The sequence below is a fragment of the Falco peregrinus genome, chromosome 14 (assembly GCF_023634155.1).
Source record: "Falco peregrinus isolate bFalPer1 chromosome 14, bFalPer1.pri, whole genome shotgun sequence".
NCBI lineage: Eukaryota > Metazoa > Chordata > Aves > Falconiformes > Falconidae > Falco > Falco peregrinus.
The window spans coordinates 4,108,979-4,129,056 of record NC_073734.1 but is presented as its reverse complement, the minus strand read 5'-3'; the positions used below and the strand labels follow the sequence as shown (position 1 = coordinate 4,129,056).

Below are 20,078 nucleotides of genomic sequence, written 5' to 3'. Positions count from 1 at the left end.
AAAGACTCTCGTGGCACACAGGGGACAATCTGGCCGTGCTTGTAGCAGCAAGGGAGGGGACAGTCCCTGATGGTGCTGTTTAAAGAGAGAAGACGACTCACCACTGGAATATGGAGCTTGCTGAGAGGCTTGCCATCCAACAGGTAGGAGCCTGTGTAGGTAACGTATTCAGCGTAGCACTGTGGAGCCTGGGGAGTAATATAGCAGAGGATTTTCCGCTTCTCTTCAATCTTCTTCCTGATCTGGAGGTACTCAAAGTAGGGGTTGGACCTGTCACTGTGATAAGGTTCAATGTCGTCCAGTTTTATAGCGTCTACAATAGCTGCCAGTGTTTGCTGTATCATCTCCCTCGTTTGCTGGGTGGAAGTGTTGATCTGCTGCTGCAGCTGCTGGTTGGAGCGCTGGAACCGGCGCTTGCGCGGGTGCTGAGCCTGGGAATCGTCCTCCTCTGTGATGCGGCCTTTGGCACGTGTGGCGGGCGTGGAAACGGGAGGAAATTCCTTCTCAGAAGAGGCAGCGTTCTGCTTGTTTTGGTTGGCGAGCATCTGAGCCCTGTTCCTGGTAATCCGCTGAGGAATCTCTTCTATTTTGGGTGGCTTGGGAGCTTCTGCTACTGGTTTTTGTACTGGTTCAGCGATTTCTGCTTGAGCGTTGCCCGGAGGTACATCTGCCTGGGAGGAAGGGACCTGGCTCCCCCCACGTGCCGCAGCACCCTCCTGTGAAACACTGCCCTCGGAGGGGGCCGTGGGCGGGGGACAGGGCTGGGAGCTGCTCTCTGCCACCCCACCAGAAGAAGAGAGGTCTTCGTGCACGGCCTCCACCTCTTTGCTCTCTGCCTGAGCAGACTCGGACGGGGTCTGCTGGAAAAGCTGTGCTTCCGAGTCCTCCGCTCCTTTTTCCTCAGCTGTGTTCAGTGCTTCCGAGGTGGCTTCTTGCGCAGCCACTTCTGGTTTCTGCTCCTCGGCTTGTGGCTCCGTCTCCACGGGCAGGACAGCAGCTGCCTGGCTGGCCAGAGGCTCCTCTGGCTCCCCGGACGCTATCACGGACGTGCTCGCTTTCCCCATCCCAGCGCCTGCTTCCGAAGCTGCTGCTGGGCTCTCTTCCACCGCTTCTGCCTCGGCCATCTCTGCCTCTGCAACATCCTTGGGTTGGAGCGGCAGCTCTGGTAGGGAGAAGGGGCCAAGGTCCAAGTCATCTTCTGTGTTGGTGAAGGGATCAGGCCACGTTACCGCCTCCTCTGTATTTGCAGGCGTGGCATTGTTGTTTTCCAAATAGGTGTTTTCTGGTGTGCTAACAACTTCTGCCTGAGGTTCTGCTGGCATACAAGGGGGCTCTGGAGGTATCTCAGGTGCTTCTTCCGGAAGGGGTTTGCAGTTATTGAAGAACGTGTCTAACCTAGTAGGGGACATGTATGGAGCTTGCTCTTCGGCATTTGCTGTTTCTCCTGGAACGGCTTCCTCAGCGTCCTCCTTGACCTCATCGAGCCCCGGTTCAGACACTGATAGAGGGTAAGATATGGGAGAGACGGGGTAGGAACTGTCTGCGGGAATGAAGGCTACTGGTGTAGGATGAATCGGCTCTAGGGAACAGAGTGGAGGTTTAGGGGACTCGGAAAACCTCTGGGGAGATTTCATCAGAAGCTCTGAGCCCATGGACCAGGTGACAGAGTGCTCTGCTGGGTTACCCATCAGGCTGGGAGGAATGGTGGCGTTGGGGTTTCTGGAAGGAGGGTTAACCCAGTCTATATTGTTTTGTTCTGGCATACCCGAACTAAAATGGTTTTCTTCAATTGGTGGCAAGTAGGTAGATTCTGGTGGCATAATGGAGGCAGTAGCTTGCTGCTCTTCCGTGGTATCCAAGGGCATGCCGAGGTCAGGGGGAAGAGCACTTTCTACTGAAGGAGCCAGCAATTCGTCTCTGTGCGAAGGGGAGGATTTTGCTTGTAAACCAGAAAAGACACTTTCAGGCGACTGGGCGACGCTGCTGACAGCCCCTGGCGTGCAGTGCAAAGCTTCCACTTTTGGCGATGAAACCCCATAATCTGGTGAGTAATACCCAGGAGATAAACACTGGAACTTCTCAGCAGGAACAGAAGGAAGGGGAACTTTCTCCTCCATCAAATGCTGCACTGGAGAGTCATAATTCGATGTCGCCGGGACGCTTTGCTGTCTGAAAAATTTATCTCCAACGCTGAATTCTTCTTCAGGTGCCCTTCTGATATCAACCGAGATGGAACGGTACAGGTTTGTGGAGGGTATGGTACGAGTCGGGGTCTGACTCGGGTTCTCGGGGAGCCCACTGGAAACATTCGCGTATCTGTCGAAGAAGGATGGAGAACAGGCGTTCATGGACATCGTGGATATGGGCAGCGAGTGCTGCGAGTCCGCGCACTCAAACATCAGGTCTGTGTAGTCTTCGTTGCTGCACGAAGGAGTCCTGGGTGTCTGCATCACCTCCTCGTAGCTCGGGCAAGAGACGACAGATGCTGGGGTCGGAACTCCCGTCGGCCGGCTCTGGTCCGGCCTGGGAGATGCCGGGAGGATCTCCTTCAGCTGAGGACCCGTTATCCAGTCCTTCGAGTCCGTCCCAACAGCAGGCTGCGCCTTGTTTTCCGGTGACAGTATAGGAGTCAGCGGACCCAACTCTTTAAGTTTCTTGTCCTTGAGCTGAGTATCCAGCGTTAATGGCTTCTTTGTTGCCAGATCCAGGCTCCTCTTGCGCACATCTTCCGAGCTCTTAAGTTTGTCCTTTAATTTGGGGTCTCCAGACCTGTGCCTCATTTTCTCCATTTGCTTCATTCTCTCTTTGTGCCTTTTGTGGCGCTCCTCGATTTCCAGGTCCTTCTGGCTCAGCATCCTCTCAAAGCTGGTCATCATCAAATCGCCGTCTCCCAGAAGTTTCTCCCTTGGCCTGGCATCTTTCTTGCCGCTGTCTTTGGAAAGGGTTATTTTTTCATTCCCATTGCTTATTTTTATGGACTCTGATTTGTCTTTCTCTTGGTTCTCCTTGAGCTTCTCCTTCAGTTTGGTTTCACCGAATTTGAGGTTGTCCTCCTTTGATTTATCTTTAAAGGTGGTAACTTGAGGACTGTCCTTGTCTTTAAGTGTTGACTTTGGCTCATCTTTGTGATGTTTAAAGAAACCATCTGCGTGTTTGTCTCTATGCTTTTCCTTTTCCTCCTTCCATTTTTCCTTGTGTTTGTCTCGCTTCTTTTTCTCCTTAACTGTGCTGATGGTGCTGGAACTGTATGCCTTTTCTTTTTCCGCCTTCTTTGACAGCTCTCTTTCAGAATCATTTTTATCTTTCTTTTCAGAAAATAAGTAATCAATGCTTTTCTCTGGTTCCTCATCAGGCTCTGCCTTCATGTTATAGGAAGTGCTAAAAGCCTCCCCATCCACCGAGAAATCTTTTTCATAATGAGTGGAATCCTTTCTGCTGCTGGAATCTTTGAATTCTTCTGTTTTTTCCTTCTTCTCTGTCTTCTCCTTCTTCGCTTTCTCCTTCTCGTGACTTTTCTTTGACGAAGATGAGGAATGTCTGTGTCTCTCCTTCTCCTTGAGTTTGTCCTGCAAGCAGGGTAAAGGGAGAGAGTCCTTAAACTTTTCTTCAGCAGCATCAGTAAGAGAGAGGTTAGAAGACTCAAAGAGGCTGGTCAGCCCTGGGTCTTGACCTCTGTCTGTGAAGCTGTCGGAAGAGATCTCACTGATTTTGTCATTGGAGTCATCTCTGTAGTCATTCAGAGCCTCCTCCTCCAATTTCTCCAGCAGGCTCTTCTCTGACTCCCCTCCTTTCGAAGACTTCTTCTCTTTGGAATGCTCTTTATCCGGCTTCTCCTTATGCTTGCTTTTCACCTTGTCATCATTGGCATGTTTCTTTTCAACCTTCTCTGGGAGCTTCTGTTTGTTTTTCTTCTCTTGAGTGGAATCTATGGACGTTCTGTCTTTCCTGTCCTTGTACTTCTCGGTAGAGTCTTTATCTTTCTTCTCTTTGTGTTTTTCAAAGGAACTCTTCTCCTTCTTCTCTTTCCCTCCTTCTGATGTTCCTTTGTCCTTCTTCTTCTCCTTGGAGTCCTTATCCTTCTGCTTCTCTCCTGGATGTTGCCGGTCAGAGGAGTACTTGCGGTGCTTGTCGGGGTACAGCTCCTTCTCGGCAGCTGCACCGTCGTCCTTCTCCTGCAGACTGTCCAGGCGATGCATTTCGCTCCCAGCAGAGTCACCAACTTTGAACCCAGTCAAGCTGTAATCGTCCCTCTCATCTTCGCTTTCGTCTGTGAAGATGTCTGCAATGCTGTACCAGCTTTTCTCCTTGCCTTTCTTCTCATCCTTTTTCTCAGAGAAGTCCTCTCGATCTGTGGAGAAGTTTTTCTCTTTCTTCTCTTTTACCTGGTCGAAAGAACTCTTCCTTTCTTTGTCTTTGCTGTGCAGGTCTTTGTACTTCTCTTTAGTTTCCTTCTTCTCTTTGAAACTCTTGTCCAGCTCTTTGTCTTTCAGCATTTTCTCAGGAGCAACTTTTTCATTTTTCTCCTTGTCGCCTTCTTTGGATTTTTCCTTGTATTTTTCTGGCTTCACCTTTTCTTTTTTTTCTTTATCGGGAGCATCTTTCTTCTCCTTTTCCTTCCCAGAATGGTGCCTCTCCCAGCTCTCCAGAGTTTTACCACTGAATTCAGCGTCAGACTTATCCTTGAAGAACGTTTCGCAGCCATATTCTTTAAAGTCATCTCGATAGGGCTCCTCCTGCTTCATTTTGGCATCTTTTCGATCTTTAGTGCCATCAGAGGTATCTTTTCTGTCTTTGTTGGTTTCACCTGTATCTTTTTCTTTCCTCTCCTTGACACTCTCTGCAGAATCCTTCCTTTTCTTATCCTTTTCAGGCAAGTAACTAGGAGTAACTTTGTGCCTGTCCGTTTGGTCCTTTTTCTTCTCGGAGCTTTTGTCCACATAGTCCCTCTCTTTCTTCTTTAAGAAAGTGTCCTTTTCATTACGTTTCTCGTTGTATTCCTTCTTCTCTTTTGTTTTGTTTTCCTTTTTCTTGTCTTTAATTTCCTCTTTCACAGGTTCTATGATTAGTTTTGCCACGGTGTCATTTTTAATCTCCCTGAAATCTGCTACTGGAGAATCCCAGCTATCTTCACCTTTGAAATCGAAGGATGAATCAGAAGACAAGTCTGAAAACCACCTTTCTTGCTGATCATCTGAAAGGCTGAACTTTGTGTCCTCACTTTCGGGAAACTGGGTTTTGTTATTAAACTCGTCAAATCCAGATTCTTCCCTGTAAAGTTTTTCTTTTTTGCATTTTTCTTTCTCCTCCTTGAAGGATTTTTCCTTCTCTAGTTTAGAAACCTTCTCCTCCTTCAGCTCGTTCTTCTTTTCAGATTTTGACTGCTTGTCCTTTGACTTCTTCTTTCTCTCCTCCTTGTGTAGTCTCGGCTTCTCCTCTTTGGGAGACTTCTCCTTTACAGGTTTCTCTTTTTCTGATTTACTTAATCCTTCTCTGAAGGATTTGCTCATGTCTTTACTGCCATCTTTGACTTTTCTTAACGATTTCTCCTCTTTCGAGGATTTTCCAGTCTCATCTTTAAACAACCATTCCTTCTCCTCCGCTTTACCTTTGGGGAGCTTCTCCTCCTTCTTACTGTGCTCTCGCTCATGCTTTAACACTTTCAATTTGTTTTCGACTGGATTTTCTGTCTCTACTATCAAGCCTTTCTCAGGCTTTTGTTTAGAGTCCTCAAACTCAAAAGAAAACGTTTTGATTATTTTAATGTCTTGGCTGATGGGACACTGCCCCTTCTCCTTGTTTTTATGTTTGTGTTTTGTTTTATGCTTTTTAACAACCTTCCCCTCCTTGTCCAGCTTTGGAATTGCTCCATCCACATTGCTATGGAATGAATTCTTTTTCTCAGAAACAGTATTGTGTGTGGTGTTTTTCTTTTTGTGCTCTGTTTTCTTCCTGACTGGCTTTAGCGACTCTAAGCTCGAGTCCTCGGACGAGTAGTCTGACTCGCTCGTCAGTCTCGTCCTGGTGGAGTCCGATAAGGAACTGACATCTGACCAAGCTGGAGAAGATATGGTTTTCCAATTGTCCGTCCTCCAGTGCTTGGAGTGCTGTTCTGTCAGATTAGGATTATGTTTCTGGGATGCTAAACTCCCATGAGAAGAGGTCGATGAGGCAGACAGAGAGTTAAACAAGGAGGATTCCTTTAGCACTAGCCTGGAGTCCTTTACACAGCTAGAGCTCTGAAGAGAGTCTCTATCATCCTCCTCACTCTCCACGTTTTCACTCTCTGATTCAGAGGAACAAAATTTGTCATTTTTTTTGCCAAACCGAACCTCTTTGCTTTTCGTCTCCTTCTTCCGCTTCTTTTTTACTTTGCTTTTCTCCTTCTGTGGCTTTGTGCTGGCGGGCTCCCGAATCTTGCTGCTGGGCAATATCGCGTGGGTCGAAAGTCGGAGCTTCTCCCCCGTCCCCACAGCAACGCTGGTCTCCTCCTCGTCCGAGCTGTCCGACAGGATGCGGTGGGCAGCTTTCTTTGGTGTAATTGTGTTATTTTTAGTATAAGTTTTCACTTCCATTTTGGGTATGGAAATGAAACTGTTTGCTTTAGTCTCTTTTCTGTAATCCTTTTTCAGCAAATGTTTGTCATCGACTGGCGGGACCCGGTCCTGCTCATCATCCTCATCAAATTCATACTCATCCTTCACCGGGGTGATGGTTTTGGGGGGCTCCTGGGCCTTGGGCTTGTGTTTCAAACCCTTCTCAAACTCTGAGTCTGTGTTATTGCCATCAACAGAGCTGGAGGGAGCAAAGGAAGGGGCATCCTCCTCTTCTGAGGTCTCTGCAGAGAGAGAAGAACAATCTGTTAAGGGCTGTGAGGGGCTTCGGGGAGGGAACATCATCGGTCTGCCACAGGCGTGAACCCCTGCGAACGGCCTTGCCGTCCTTTGGCCTCACCTGGCCTTTCCTAAGTTGGCCACCGAAAGCTCTAAATGCCAGGCTGGGAGATGATCTTTTAGAAGGGAAGAGCCACCTGGTCTCAAACCTGCACGGGGTCTTCCTCAAAACAACCACCTGGCTGTATCGAGAGAACTTTTCTTAACAGGGGTACGACTGCACACAGCATAGTGGAGACTCCCCATAAGACTGGAACTCTAATGAGCACTGGTTAAAACCTGCAGCGTTTCCCACCTGGCGAGCCACAATGGTGGCACCCGCGGGACAGGCTCTAGCAGGGCGCTCTGCTGAGGGACAGCCCGGGAGCACAACCTGAATCGTCAGCACGGGTACAGCCGAGCGCGAGGGAGGGATGGGAACACACGACGTGCACGCAAACACCCTCCTCTCTACGCACAAGCTGGAATATTACGCACATTTTAAAGGTAAGACATCAATTTACCTGCAATTGGCTTCCAATCCTACATCTCGATTGCACCAGGCAAGGGATCTCAACGTAGGCTTCCAGGGCAAACAGCTAGAGCTCCCGGAGCTAAAGCTGGTAGTTATGTTGTCTGAATTTGGGTTACAGCTACAGATGGACTCCTGACCGTGGCAGCAGCGTGCAGATATTCTGACAAGAGTCTAACTTCACTGTCCTCTTAATGTCTCTGTATTAACAGACAGCTGCAGGCCACAAACATCACTCCCATGTTCACATAAAAGTCAATCTCACCTGTTGAACTCTCTTCACTAGAGGGGTACGTGGTCTTTCCCAGGAGCAGATTCACCATGGTGGGAGAATTAGCTACTTTTAGAGGCGTCTCGCCCTTCCTGTTGCTTTGATGAGGATTCCCTCCATAATGTAACAACAATTTCACCACCTGAAAACAGAAATTGAGCACTCATCACGTCTCGATTCCAGGCTCTTTGTACAACTTCCGTATGTAACTAACAGGGGATGTCCTCAAGCAGTCTGTCCTCAGGGCACACTGGTGGTACTGACAGTCACCAGTGGCAAAGGAGATAAAAGCCAGCACCACGAACCAACCTGGGCAGGAGGGAAGGGAGAAGAACAAGACACAACGCTCTCTCCCCACCTCCAGAAAAGGAAGAATGAACTATCCCTTGCACAGGGCAACTCCAAATAAACCACTGAAAAGCACTGGGGCAGGGAAATTCTTTCCCGCTACATGGCTATCAGCAGCAAACGATAATAAAATAACTAGAATCTCTGTATTTGCACAGTTGGCTGCTTGAAGCACAAGGGGGAAAAAAAAAGTCATTAAAAACACAGCTATGAAATCCAGCAAAAACCAACCTTGAAGTGCCCGTTATTTGCTGCATCATGCAGCGGGGTGTCGTCATCCAACCCTTTTGTGTTGACTTCAGCGCCTGCAGCGAGCAACTGCTTCGCGACATCGTAATAACCCCGGTTGCATGCTTCATGCAATGCCGTCCAGCCTGCAAGCAAAGGGACACTCAGAACACGGACATCACCTTCACAGAGAAAAGTCAGTGACAGTGACAAGTAACCTCCATCCCCAGGCGCTGCAGGTGCCGGTGTGTCAAGGAGTCTGTTGTTCTGATGGCCAGGATGAGGGGCTCGTTTGCTTGGCTCCCTATGGCACAGCAGGAAGAAACGTGCAGCTCTGCCTTGCTACTGCAACCAGGCGGTGGTTGAATCAATCCCACTTTTCCCTCTGGTCACGCAATGTGCTACAGACAGATCATCTGCCAGAACGGACACAGCCGCAGGAAATGGAAAGGCAGAGTTTTATGTAGGAAATTAAGAGAATTGCTGATGCTGAGTGGAAGTCAGGTCTCAAATCCCTTCCCCTTCCAACTCCTCTGTAACGGAAACACTGCCGCCCAGATCAGGACTGGGCTCTGAGCTGCAGACATCGTTCTGAAACATCCCCCACACAGACTTCACAAATATTTTCTGTGCACTCTCCAAAGCAAGCAGCCATGCCGCTGCAAAACAGGCCCCCAGCTCTGGGAGAAACCAAACAGCAGGTCTCCACAGTAACAGTGGCTCTAGTTCTCAAACAAACCTCCAAAGAACACAGAAAGAAGTATTTTATCATGTTCAAACAGACTATTTTTAAGCAGAAACTGTTTTGAAGTTTCCCAGAGAACGTGCGTGGCTCCTTCGGTATTTTGCTGATAGCGTCGTGGGAGTTCATTCTGTTACCTTCACTCGGTGCTTTAAAGAGGGGCACCTGTGACCAGAATTAATCACAACTGATACTTCAGTCTAGCACTGATATTAATCATACAGGCGGAGGAACACGCATATCTATTTATAGCCCCAAAATCGTGTGAAGAGAACAGCTCGGAGCAAAGTCAAGCTCCTGGAGGTGCTGGAAGAAAGGCTGCCTCGCGCCTGTTCAGCCCTGCTGGTGCACGGGTGTGCACCAACGGCACCGTTCACCATCTCACAGCTGCCCTCTCTCCACAGGACTCAGGGCTGTTCCCATCCCAGGCCTGGCTGCGGCCACAGCAGACCCAGGCTCCTTTCCTCATTCCCAGCAGCAGAAGCAGGAGCTTGGCAGCACTGCTGAGGAGGAGGCAGAGGAGGTGGTGCTGCTCCTGAGCTGAGGCTCAGGACAGTCAACATCTCCTCTAACTCGGATGCCTGGCCAGCACAGCTGGGAGCCTGACCTCGCCCTTCCCATTCACTCTGCTCCCCATCAGCAGCACTCCCATGTCTGGTACTTAACAACCCAGAACGCTGTAGGCATCAGCCATTCAACTCTGGAGCCGTGGCTTTACAAACTCACTCTTTGCAACATTTTGGTGCACATTACTTCTTGTATTTTAAGTAAAAAAAAAAGAGCTAAAATAGCCCACCTCCCTTTGCAAATTCCCCTCCAGAATTCCCAGGTGGCACCCATGTGCAAGGGCACAACAAAACACACGCGAGGGTCCCGGTCACAGTTTCAGAGCGTGGAGCCCCAGGGATCGCAACAGATGCAGCCCAGCCCAGCATCACCGCCCCGGCTGGGAGCATGTTCAGAGCAGACAGGATAGCCTGGGAATTCAGCTCCCGAACTCCAACACAGGAACCGATGCTTTACAAGGATTTATTATTTTGATAAATCTGTAGTAGGTTGTGGGTTTTTTTTTTTAAAGGACAACAAGACTTTTTCCTCCCCAAAGGGTAAAATGATTATTTTTGGTTAATCCTCTCTTTTCACAAGTAGCAAACCCATGTTTTGCTTGCTCTGCTTTCTCTGGTGGGAGCCCTTCTCGAAGCGGAACATGCAACCGGGTGGGAAAAGGTTCAGCTCCGTGGGCTACCCCGCCAGTGGTGCCAGCGGGCTGGTTACCTGCAAAGTCTTTCACATTGACATCTGCACCCTCAATAATGAGCTCCTTGATGCGCCGGGCATCTCCTCGGATGGCAGCTCGATGCAGCCGAGTCTCTCCTCGCTCGTTTCTCTTATTTACTTTATCTTTGGTTTTGGAGGCAGAGTTAGGAGTTCCCTTCTGACAAACTGTAGACTGAGAGGGATGCTTTGGTGTTGTGTCAACTGCAGGGAGAAGAGAACCAGACTCAGCCTTGGGTTAACACAGTTGGACCTGATGATCTTTCAAGAGCTTTTCCAACCGAAACGATCGCAGGATTGCGTGAGCCCGAGGGCAGCCCTTCGCCCTTAGAGGGCGCCCTTGCAACGCGTGTCACCGCGGCAGCGCCGCGCGAGAGGCCGCCCAGCCGCTGCAGCTGATGCGAAGACAGAGGAAAGCCTCCGCGTGTGTCACGCAGATACTAACTGCAGGCTGCCAAAGCCCACTGGAGAGAACTGCAGGCCTTGCAAAGGCCGTGGGCAATCCCATGATTTAGGAGCAGACAATGCAGCTCCTTACCCTAAAACCTCATTTCCTCAGGGAAGTGGCCTTTTTACCAAGTACATGTGAGGTCTGGCAGCCTTGGGAGGAGACCGCACATTTCCTGGGAGAACATCTGAATGCTCTCAAGACTACACAGCCTTTTGCCTTCCCCCTCGCCCCAAGTAACAGCAACGCAAGCAGCTAGATGGGTGTTAAGAACAACATACGTGGCTCAAAGCTGCAACGTTTATGTGTAGGATGCAGATGTGCGCGTACAGATAGCACAGTGTCTAAAAACCCTGGGGGGTCATGTATGCAACAGATAAAAATTACTAAAATACAAAATCCGTGGTAAACACATTCCAGCTGCTCTGCATCTCAAGTTACAGTTGCAGTGGTTACATGTCTTATCCCTCCTCCACAAGAAGAAACATAAAAAAAACCCACAGAGGATGATATTTTAACTTTATTCACAATGTTCCTTTACTGAATTAGCCTGAGACGCCAGTGGAAAATGCGAAGCTCTGACGTGGAGGAGGTTCCCGTGGAACCGAAGCTCTAGTTAAGCAGCCAGGGCAGGCTCAGTGGTGGCCTGGATGTGGCCTGTGGAATATCTGCTCCTGCCTTACGCTAGAAGAAGGAATGGCAGCCGCAGCCATGTGAGAACCCCAGCGGCAGCCTGTGCCTGGCAGGGCCCCGTGGGAGTGGGTGTCCTGCTGCCTCGTTCCAGCGTCCCACCTACGGTGCTGAGAGTGGGGAGCCCCCATGGAGCAGCCCCCCAGCCCCACTGCACCACCCCGGGGGTGGCAGCTCATCTCTGCTTCCAGCGAGGAGCTACCTGAAGTGCCTGGTGCCCCCAGCGCTGGGCACTCAGCACTCAGGTATTTGTGAACCTCTGGCTGCAAAGCTTGCACCTGCCCCCCACGCTGCTGAGCAAAACCACCCTCCAGATCTCACCTGGGCTGTTTGCAGACTCTTCTGCTGTCATCTGCATAAGGAGAGCGACTTGCTGGCGCTCGGAGAGCGGGTAGCCTGCCCGGATCCCCGAAAGGCCCATTCCGAAGAGCAAGCCAGGCTTTCTGGTGGCGGGTTCCTTTTTAATCCTCTTCCGCTCTGGACCCTGCTTTTCTGTGGTGCAAGAAGACACAGAAGCACAGGCCATGAATGTTGCTGTAACTGAAAACCATGTTCATTTCTGAGCAAAGTGCTAACAGCCCTCCAACTTCGTTTCTGTATCTCACAAATTGAGAAGCCTGCAGTGAAGGATGCGCCGGTACCTGGGCCAGCCGCACAGGCTCGTGCTGCTGTGACACACACTGCTCCTGCTGCCCACCGGCTCCTCCAACAGCCTCTCCTGGCACAGGCTTCTACCAATTCTCCCTCCACCATCAAAGAGCAGTACAAGAGGGAGGGAGTGGGTCCTTCGTGGGGCTGCTGCCAGCACGGTACCTTCCATCTTGCTCCTAGGGGCCTCCATTTCATGCCATGGTGCTTCCAGGAGCGTACGCAGCCTTACACCACCACAGCACAGACTGAACTGGAGGCATCTAAAAGTATCAACAAAGAGTGCTAACAAGGCTGACAGCTTAGAAACGTTGCCATCTCACCTCCTCCTCCTCCTCCTCCTCCTCCTCATCACCACCACCAAAGCAAGGACTGCAGCCAAAGGGGCGCACTGCCCCGGGGAGCACCGGGTTGGCCCTCTCCTCCCAAAGTGACTGCCTCCAGCTTAGTGCAGAGCACCCACCTGCAGTCAGGCCGACGACTGCTCAGCCACATCTACTCCTACATCCCTCTGAAAAATTGCCAAACAAGGAGGGGAAGAAGAAACCCCTGTGCCTGGCTTGTCACCCCCTCAAATCCCAGCCTGACACTCGGTCTCCTAAATCATCCAGCCACAAAGGCAGCTCCTGCTGAGGGACTGAGTGCAACTGCCTCTGAAGCCGGTATTTGCTGCTGGCATGCCATGTGCACAAGGAGACAAAACCCCAGCCTCTCCCTGCACCTCCAGCCTCGCTCCCAGCAACCCACACAGCAGCCTGCTGCAAGCTGGTGGGAACTGGACCCTGCCAAGCATTGTGCAACTTACTGCCTCCCTCCCCGCTGCCCAACTCAGCCCAGCTCGCACACCTAGCCTCTGCAACAAGCCTGATTCCACAGCTTTTCTTAAGTATTTTTCCAGCTTTCTTTATGCCAGTATTGATCCTGTTCCCATGCAAGGAGAGTCAGCAGCCCTTCCTCTGTGCCTCTGGTCTGCTTGCTTGTTGATGCTATCTGGTGAAAGCACAAATCCTGCCGCGTGCTCTCCAGCGGATCTGCAGAGCCGCAGCCATGACAGAGTCCCACTGCAGGGATGCATTTGGTGAGCAAAGTTTCAAGGTGCCAGTTCAGGAAACAAAAATTAAGTTTCCTTTCACGGAGCCAGCCAAGCAAGACAGACAGAGTACCTATCTGCAGAGCAGCATGGCAATTGCTTGCCAGCAGCCAAGCTGCATCCCTCCTACCAGGCAACTGTCCTAAACTCACAAAGAAGCATAAGAAAGGTAACGGTGTGTGCAAGTGGCAAATCCAACTTTGCTCACACCTATTTCTAAGCACTGCTATAATTTGTTTATAACCAGGCTAACTGCAGGGCTCCCGCTGCGTGCAGAGAGCTGGTAATGACATTCTTAGCAGCCCCAGCTATGAAAGTTATCAAACGCAGGTGAGCAGCTCCTTGCCCTCACATCGCATGCTCGAAGATCAGTCAGAACCAAGGCCGGTTCGATGCTGCTCAAGAAACGCGAGCAGCAGAACACCTCACTGCATCCCTGACAATGAAAATACCGAGTACAGATGATTCAAAACCTCTTGTACAAGCAGAAACACTGTTCTCAAACTGATCCCGCTTGTTTTTCAAGAGAGCAAAACCCACCTGTGACTTTGAAGCACAAAGTAAAAATCTTTTTCATGCAAAAGAACTTTGACTCGCGCGGCCAGCAGCCCCTGGGTCCTGCCAGGCTCAGCCCCAGCAGGGACTGATACTTGCCAGACACCGCCAGAATAGAGGAATTGAAGGGGTTATTTATCACGGCAAGCCTGCAAGTACCTGCCCCCCGAAGAAACACTTCAACGTGGTCTGACCATGCTGCTGATACGGTAAGCCAAGGCTTGCAGTGAGGTAGCATAGGCAAGGGCTCTCATCTACCCAAACATCTGACTCTAAGCATACTTACAAGTAAACATCTGATAATGCTCTCCAAGAAACCAGGGTTCAACTCCCAGCAGCCAGGGAGGGGAAACCCCACTAAATGACCACCCAGTGTCTGCCCAGTCCCAAGCTCCAGCACCCTGAAACTGGCAGTCAAAAGTGCATGGGGAGCTTGCAGAGGTCCAAGATGATTTGTGACGGATCATACAGATGCAAGCTTAACCGACTAGCTGCACCCAGGCCCTTCCCTACCCCCACCTCTTGCCAGGGCAGGGTCTGCCAGCCTGGGGAAAGGCAAATCCTGCAACCTCTAACCCAGCTCTGCTCATCCAATGTTGTCATTTTGTCAAACTCCATTGCAGGTCGCTGGCACGTGGCCAGGAGTGGGACAGAGCCTGCTTTGCCTCTGTGCAAAGTCCAGCACAGCAGGCGAAACTACCAAAGGACGGGTTTGAACTCAGTCACTGGACCTTGTGCCTCTGCACAGGTTTCCTCGTTCATTCACCAATCTGCCAGCGGAGTAAGTCTCCAGCAGATGAGGGCAGCAACGTGTGGGGACATTGCCACTGCTCCAGCTCAATTCATGCTGCTTGCATATCCTGTACTCCCTCGGCTGATGAGCAGGCAGCTCCATAAACCTTTTCCCTGCAGCATGACATCCTCTGCTGCTCTCCCTCTGCAAAGGTCTCACCCAGAGCAGATGATTTCCATCGACCCCCTGCATCTGGGATCCTGTACATTTAAGAAACAACAACTCCATAACAGGGAACCTCTCCAACCAGACAGCACGAGCCACCCTCCTTCAAATACAAGCCCTGGAAACACATCTGGGTGTTGAAGGAAAATCCCGGTCTAACTCTCTGAAGCCACATTGAAGTCACCCTGGCAGCTGTAACAGAACTAGAAGATGAAACTGGATCACAGGAAAGTGGATATTTTTTGAATGGCTTAAAATAAAATTAAACTCAATGCGCTTATGGTAAGAAAACAACTTAGCCCAGGCAGCTCCAGGAGCCATGCCACTGAGCAGCATGTCCCACCAGGCACACTCGCTCTGAGCACAGGGACGGCTGATCTGCATAGGCAGCACCTTCCTCCTCCTCGTTAGGCTCCAGAGCTGCTGTTCAGAGCAGGCTTGTTAAATCCATTTGGCCAGGCTTGGCTTCAGCACACATCTCGGCTCAGCAGGCAGCTGCTGGCCGCATCCAGCCGTGCCGCAAAGCGAGGCACAAAGATGCTCACAGGGGTTACACCTCAGCCAGTGCCACCGGGCAGTGTCTTTGAAGTACAAGCGATGCACAAGGGTTGTACGTGGTAGAGGGCTGCTCCATCCATTTGTGCAGAGGGAAGCCACAATTAGAATGGGAACATTTTCATTAATATTACTTGGCTACTGCAGGTTGTCAGCATGAACCTGTGATTTGCAAAAATTGATTATCAAGTTCTACTGAAATCCCCTAAACTCCTATTAATTCTGCAGTTGCAGAAATTTCCTCCTCCACAGAACATTTAACATTAAAAGGCATGTGATCAACAAGATAAAAATAAATTGGAAAGCGACTGCTGTGTTCTCACTCGTGGTGAGGCAGCGAGGGCTGGTGCAGGCAGCCGAGGACTCGGGCTCACGCGTGCTTCCCTGTGGGAAGGCGGCATCGCCCGGTGCTGCGCAGATCCCTGTTACTGAAGGATCACATCTAGTCCTGCTCACAGCGCTTTGCTCCGTGGTGCCTCCTCCTGCCCAGCAGTACAGGGATCTCTCCCTCCTGCCACTCCCCTGAGGCTGGAAGGCAGCACAGAGAAGCAGTACTACCCCCCGGGTGATTAGATGGCTGCTGCAGCACAGAGATTAATCCGACTTCTTTAGGCGCTGGGGGGAAGCGGGTGGCCTAAGGAGCAGGGCAAGGCTGGTGGCTCCCAGTGCTGGCACCCCGGTACGGGCAGCACGGCAGCCCCAAGCTCCCTGCGTGGCACGATGCTCGGGCAACAGGGAGGGACTGCAGAAGCGAGGCCCCAAAGCGGGTCTGAAAGGTGAGCAGGAAGGATAGAGAAGGAGCTGCTCCCAGCAGATGTGTGACATGCCGCTGGCAGCTCCGCTTCCCACCCTCAGCCTCAGCAGAAGCGCCCAGGAAGGCTCTGGGCTGGCCTCCCTGGCCCTGGCTGGTCCCAGGCTAACAGAACTGCAAATGTGTTTTATTTCAACTCAGACTTTATAATCAGAATTTGATTTTCAGCAGATTTAAAAGGGGCACCTGCACAAAGATCTCTGCTGAATGGCTTCAAGCTCCTGCAGGCTGCTCCTTCTCCTGTAATTAAATGCTTTTCTGTAACACCTTGCAGCAACATGGAACAAATTAAGAGAAACACTCACAGTGGCTAAATACCTCAGCAAACACGAATACAGGTTAGCAAGGCTGTATGCATGCCAGTCTCTGCATAGAAGCACAAAAAACAGAGGTACAAGGGGGTGGGCAGAGGAGCCCCCTCCCCTGGGTTATCTCACTGCCGATCACCAGAGATGGTGGCCGGACCTTGCACACCGATCCCAGCAGGAAGGAAGACCACAGCAAGCCAGGGATGCACTGTGCACCCACCCGGGGCTCAGCCACACCTCCATTCAGCTATTTTTAAAGCAGCTCATTTGCTGTTTGCTTCAGCTTTCTGCAAACCTACGGAGTACAAGCTTCAGCCTGGCGCTGCCGTGGTTTAATTTGGGGATCCTGCTCGGCTCTTCCCTCACGCTGACGCTAGCAGGAACCGCGTGCACAAGCTTAAAGGGGAAAGCAGGATCTGAGCAGAGCTGTGGCTGCCAAACACAGCCCGGGAACTGCTGCTCCCTCCTTTCATCGCACTAAACCCCAGAGGCTCACGAAAGGCAGAAACGGAGCAGGTTCCCAGGACAAAGGCGTTTGAGCATTAGCCCACAGGTGGTTCTCATGCTCAAATTAGGCTCCGGGTCATGCGACACTCACGCTGCCGCAACGGGGAGCACAAATCCAGGGCTGCTGGAGGCCTCCGCAGAGGTCCCAGGGCAGGCGCTGCTTTGCACAGAGGCATTCGGTGCTGCTGGGCTGGCTCTGCGTGCCAGGCCCCCGGCCCCCGCCAAAATGGGAGAGAGAAGAGAGGCAGGGAAGGAAGGAGAGAAAAGGGCAGCGATGGAAAATCTTTCAGAGGTTTCTCGAACGCACAGTGTGAGACGATGGCAGGTTGCAGGGATGGGAGCTCCAACCCAGGGCTGTGGCTGAGCAGCACAGCTCCTCGCTCCCCACAAACGCATCGTACCCTGTAATGCAAAAAGCATCTGTTTAAACTGCTCCGACATGACAACACACGCATATAAGGTGGTACCCTGAGGAAAAATACCATTTCCAAATAAGCAGCTCATGCTGAACATCTCAGTGCTGCACGGAGAAACTGACTGTTGGCTTGCTGATGAGTGGGGATTTTCAACAGTTTATTTGCCGACCAAGCACACAAACAAAAGATCAATAAGAATAAATTAGAACGGCACAGACAGCAATAGAGACTGCACTGCACCCCCGAGAGACCGCACAAGCCTCTGCTTTCCCCATCCACAGCCTAGCATGCGTAAGAGTGACTCATTTTTACTGCAGAAGTTGTAGGGCATAAAACGTTTTGGAGCATGTCAGCTCAGATCAGGGGAAAAGCAGGTTTAACCTGAGCGCGGGCAGCCCAGAGCCCCAGCGCGCGGATGCTTACACATGCTCGCAGGGCATCTGCAGATGTGGACCGGTGTGTGCTGAAGAACTGATCACGAGTCGAAAGGTTTACAGCCGCACGATACAAGCACATCCCAAGGCTCTGCGGGCACCCCAGAATTTAAGGACCAGCACCCAGGATGGTGCCAATGCGAAGGCTTTGAGGTGGCAGCGCTGCAGAGGTGCAGGGAGGACGGCAGCAGCAGGTTAAGCACAGCAGCAGCGTGAAATGGGAAGCAGCACAATGGCACGGGCAGATAAACAAGAGAGGGCAGCAGGGGAGCAGGACAGAAGCCAGGCGAACCGAGGCTGAAGAGCGCTGCGAGAAGGGCAAACAGGGCTGGCACGACTGCAAGGAGACCACCATAAAGCAGAGGAACAAGGCACTTTAGCTGGAGAGCTGCGCCCCAGAGCCAGTGCGGGGGCAGGCACGATTTGCACCAGGAGATCACGGACACCCTGCAGAGCCTGCAGGACAAACGGGCTTGGGGGCTGGGATGGGAGATGATGTCTGGCTCATCAGCCAAATGAAAGCAGGTGCCAAAAAGGAAACAGAGGAGGCAAACGAGAGGAAAGGCTGTAGCAGGGTCTGCTTTGGCAGAATGGCAAGGAAGGTGCCCCCAGCCGCTCCTGTACAGCAGTAAGTGTTCCCTAATCTGAAGGATGGAGAGAGTCCGGAGCCAGAGACTCACCCTGCACAGCTAAGCTGAAAGGATGGCGGAGATGTTGGGTTTGGCAGTCACAAGCAGAGGAGAGGTGCCAGCGGGAGGAACGAGCCTGTTTATGACCACGTCAGGTCACTGTGCGTGGAGCTGAGCCCACCGTCCCCACTGCTCAAGCTGCCTCCCCGGGGACAGAGAATCTGCAGGCCCTGACCCCAGTGGTTGCAGTATTTTTAAAAGTATTAATTCGGCTAGGGAGGTTTAACGCTGTGTGACAGCCTGCGATCCAAATACAAGTGTTCTCCCTAGGCTTGTAGGTCAGACAACACAGTTGTGCAGAAATGTGTAAATGCATCTTCTCACCAGAGTGGCCACTGGCTAACAAACTGCTGCGAGAGGAATTGAGAGACTTACATCAGAAACAACAATCTCCATGTTAAATGTGAATAATTCTGAGAGACACCAATTTTCAGGTCCAGACCTTTCATTTCCCACGCAGCAGAAAGAGCTGAAGGAGGGAGGATGGGGGAGGAAGGCTCCACACAGCCACCCGGCCAGCCCTCCCCTCCTGAGAGCTGGGGGCAGGACACTCTGCAGACAGCGCTGATAAAAGCTCTTGTATTAAGGAAAAAGCCATCATTGATAGATTTTTGGTTCACAGAGACACAGCACACTGCAACCTCTCACTCTGCATGTTAAGGAGGTGATGCCAGGGGAGGGGAGGAGGGAGATTTATGGCAGCTCTCGTCATAAAACGACCTGCTTTTCCGCACAGCACTTCCCAGATGGCTGATGCACACGGGGAGTTTCTAAGGGTGATCTGAAGGCTGGTGTTTGCCAGTCTATCCACACTGTACCGGCATTATGGAGCCCAGCTAGAAACGGAGAAGCTCTGACATTCACTCTCTCCCTGGTTGCTAGGTGAGAACAGTTTCTTGACTATTTTAGTAAAAGGACTGAAATTATACAACCAAAGAAAGACCCAATGCAGCACAGCCCATTAGAGCCCTCCAGCTGCACACATCAGACCGAAGCCAGCGACAGAAAACGCGCACAAATAACAGTTTCGTACGCAGATGCATTTTTTAATAAGCCAACAATTTGCTTCTCACGGATTCCCTCGCCAGCCTCGCTACTTGTGACTAACGAGCCCGTTCCCATGCAGTGTCGCTCAGAACACTCACAGGCATTAGGCAACCCAGCAGCCGCTCCAGGAGAGGATGATGGTTCAGGTCATCTGATTCATCAAGCATTTTCTAACCTAGCAATTAGCGCCACATAACATACTCGGGGGATTAGCACGAAGGAGGCTGAGAAGCTGCAGAAGTTTCAAGCTCCGAGGCCAGCTCCCGCTGTCCGTGCTCACACAACCCCAGTCCACCAGCAGCACCTCCCCAGCCAGCTACGGGCCCCCAGGCTCAGCCCTGGGCTCCTGAACAGCCCTCCAGAGCCAGGGAAAGGTCGGGGTGCACAGATCAGCTCAGGGGGTTTGCCTCTCCCCTCTTCCCCAAAAAGCAAACCCATGCTGTGCCAAGGTGGAGCCTTGGGATGAGCGCTCAGGTGCTCTGCAGAGGGGCAGGGGCACCCACAGCACCTCCAGCAGTACCTGCTCCGGGGGTACGGCTGCTTGCCACATAAATATATCATGGGCTCTAAAGAAATCGCGGGGACTGCAACGGAAACCCTCAGAAACCTGCTGCCTGGTCGAGAAGACACCTCAGGGTGGGGGCAAGGAAGCTCCCA

General features: G+C 51.5%; 1 protein-coding gene across 7 annotated transcripts in view; it reads right to left on the bottom strand.

Annotated features, from left to right (window-relative positions):
- The window catches only part of ANKRD11 (ankyrin repeat domain containing 11), a 159,869-nt gene that overhangs the window by 4,903 nt on the left and 134,888 nt on the right, over positions 1 to 20,078 (bottom strand). For 5 of the 7 annotated variants that reach the window (XM_055819012.1, XM_055819011.1, XM_055819013.1 and 2 more), the window contains 5 exons: positions 11,725 to 11,895; positions 10,266 to 10,469; positions 8,252 to 8,394; positions 7,667 to 7,814; positions 102 to 6,835 (listed from right to left, as the gene is read on the bottom strand). In XM_055819012.1, coding sequence (XP_055674987.1) covers positions 102 to 6,835; positions 7,667 to 7,814; positions 8,252 to 8,394; positions 10,266 to 10,469; positions 11,725 to 11,895 — 7,400 coding nt within the window. Of the gene's footprint in view, positions 1 to 101; positions 6,836 to 7,393; positions 7,572 to 7,666; positions 7,815 to 8,251; positions 8,395 to 8,466; positions 10,061 to 10,265; positions 10,470 to 11,724; positions 11,896 to 20,078 lie in introns of those variants that run through there. The other 2 variants (XM_055819016.1, XM_055819018.1) reach the window with 2 other exon arrangements.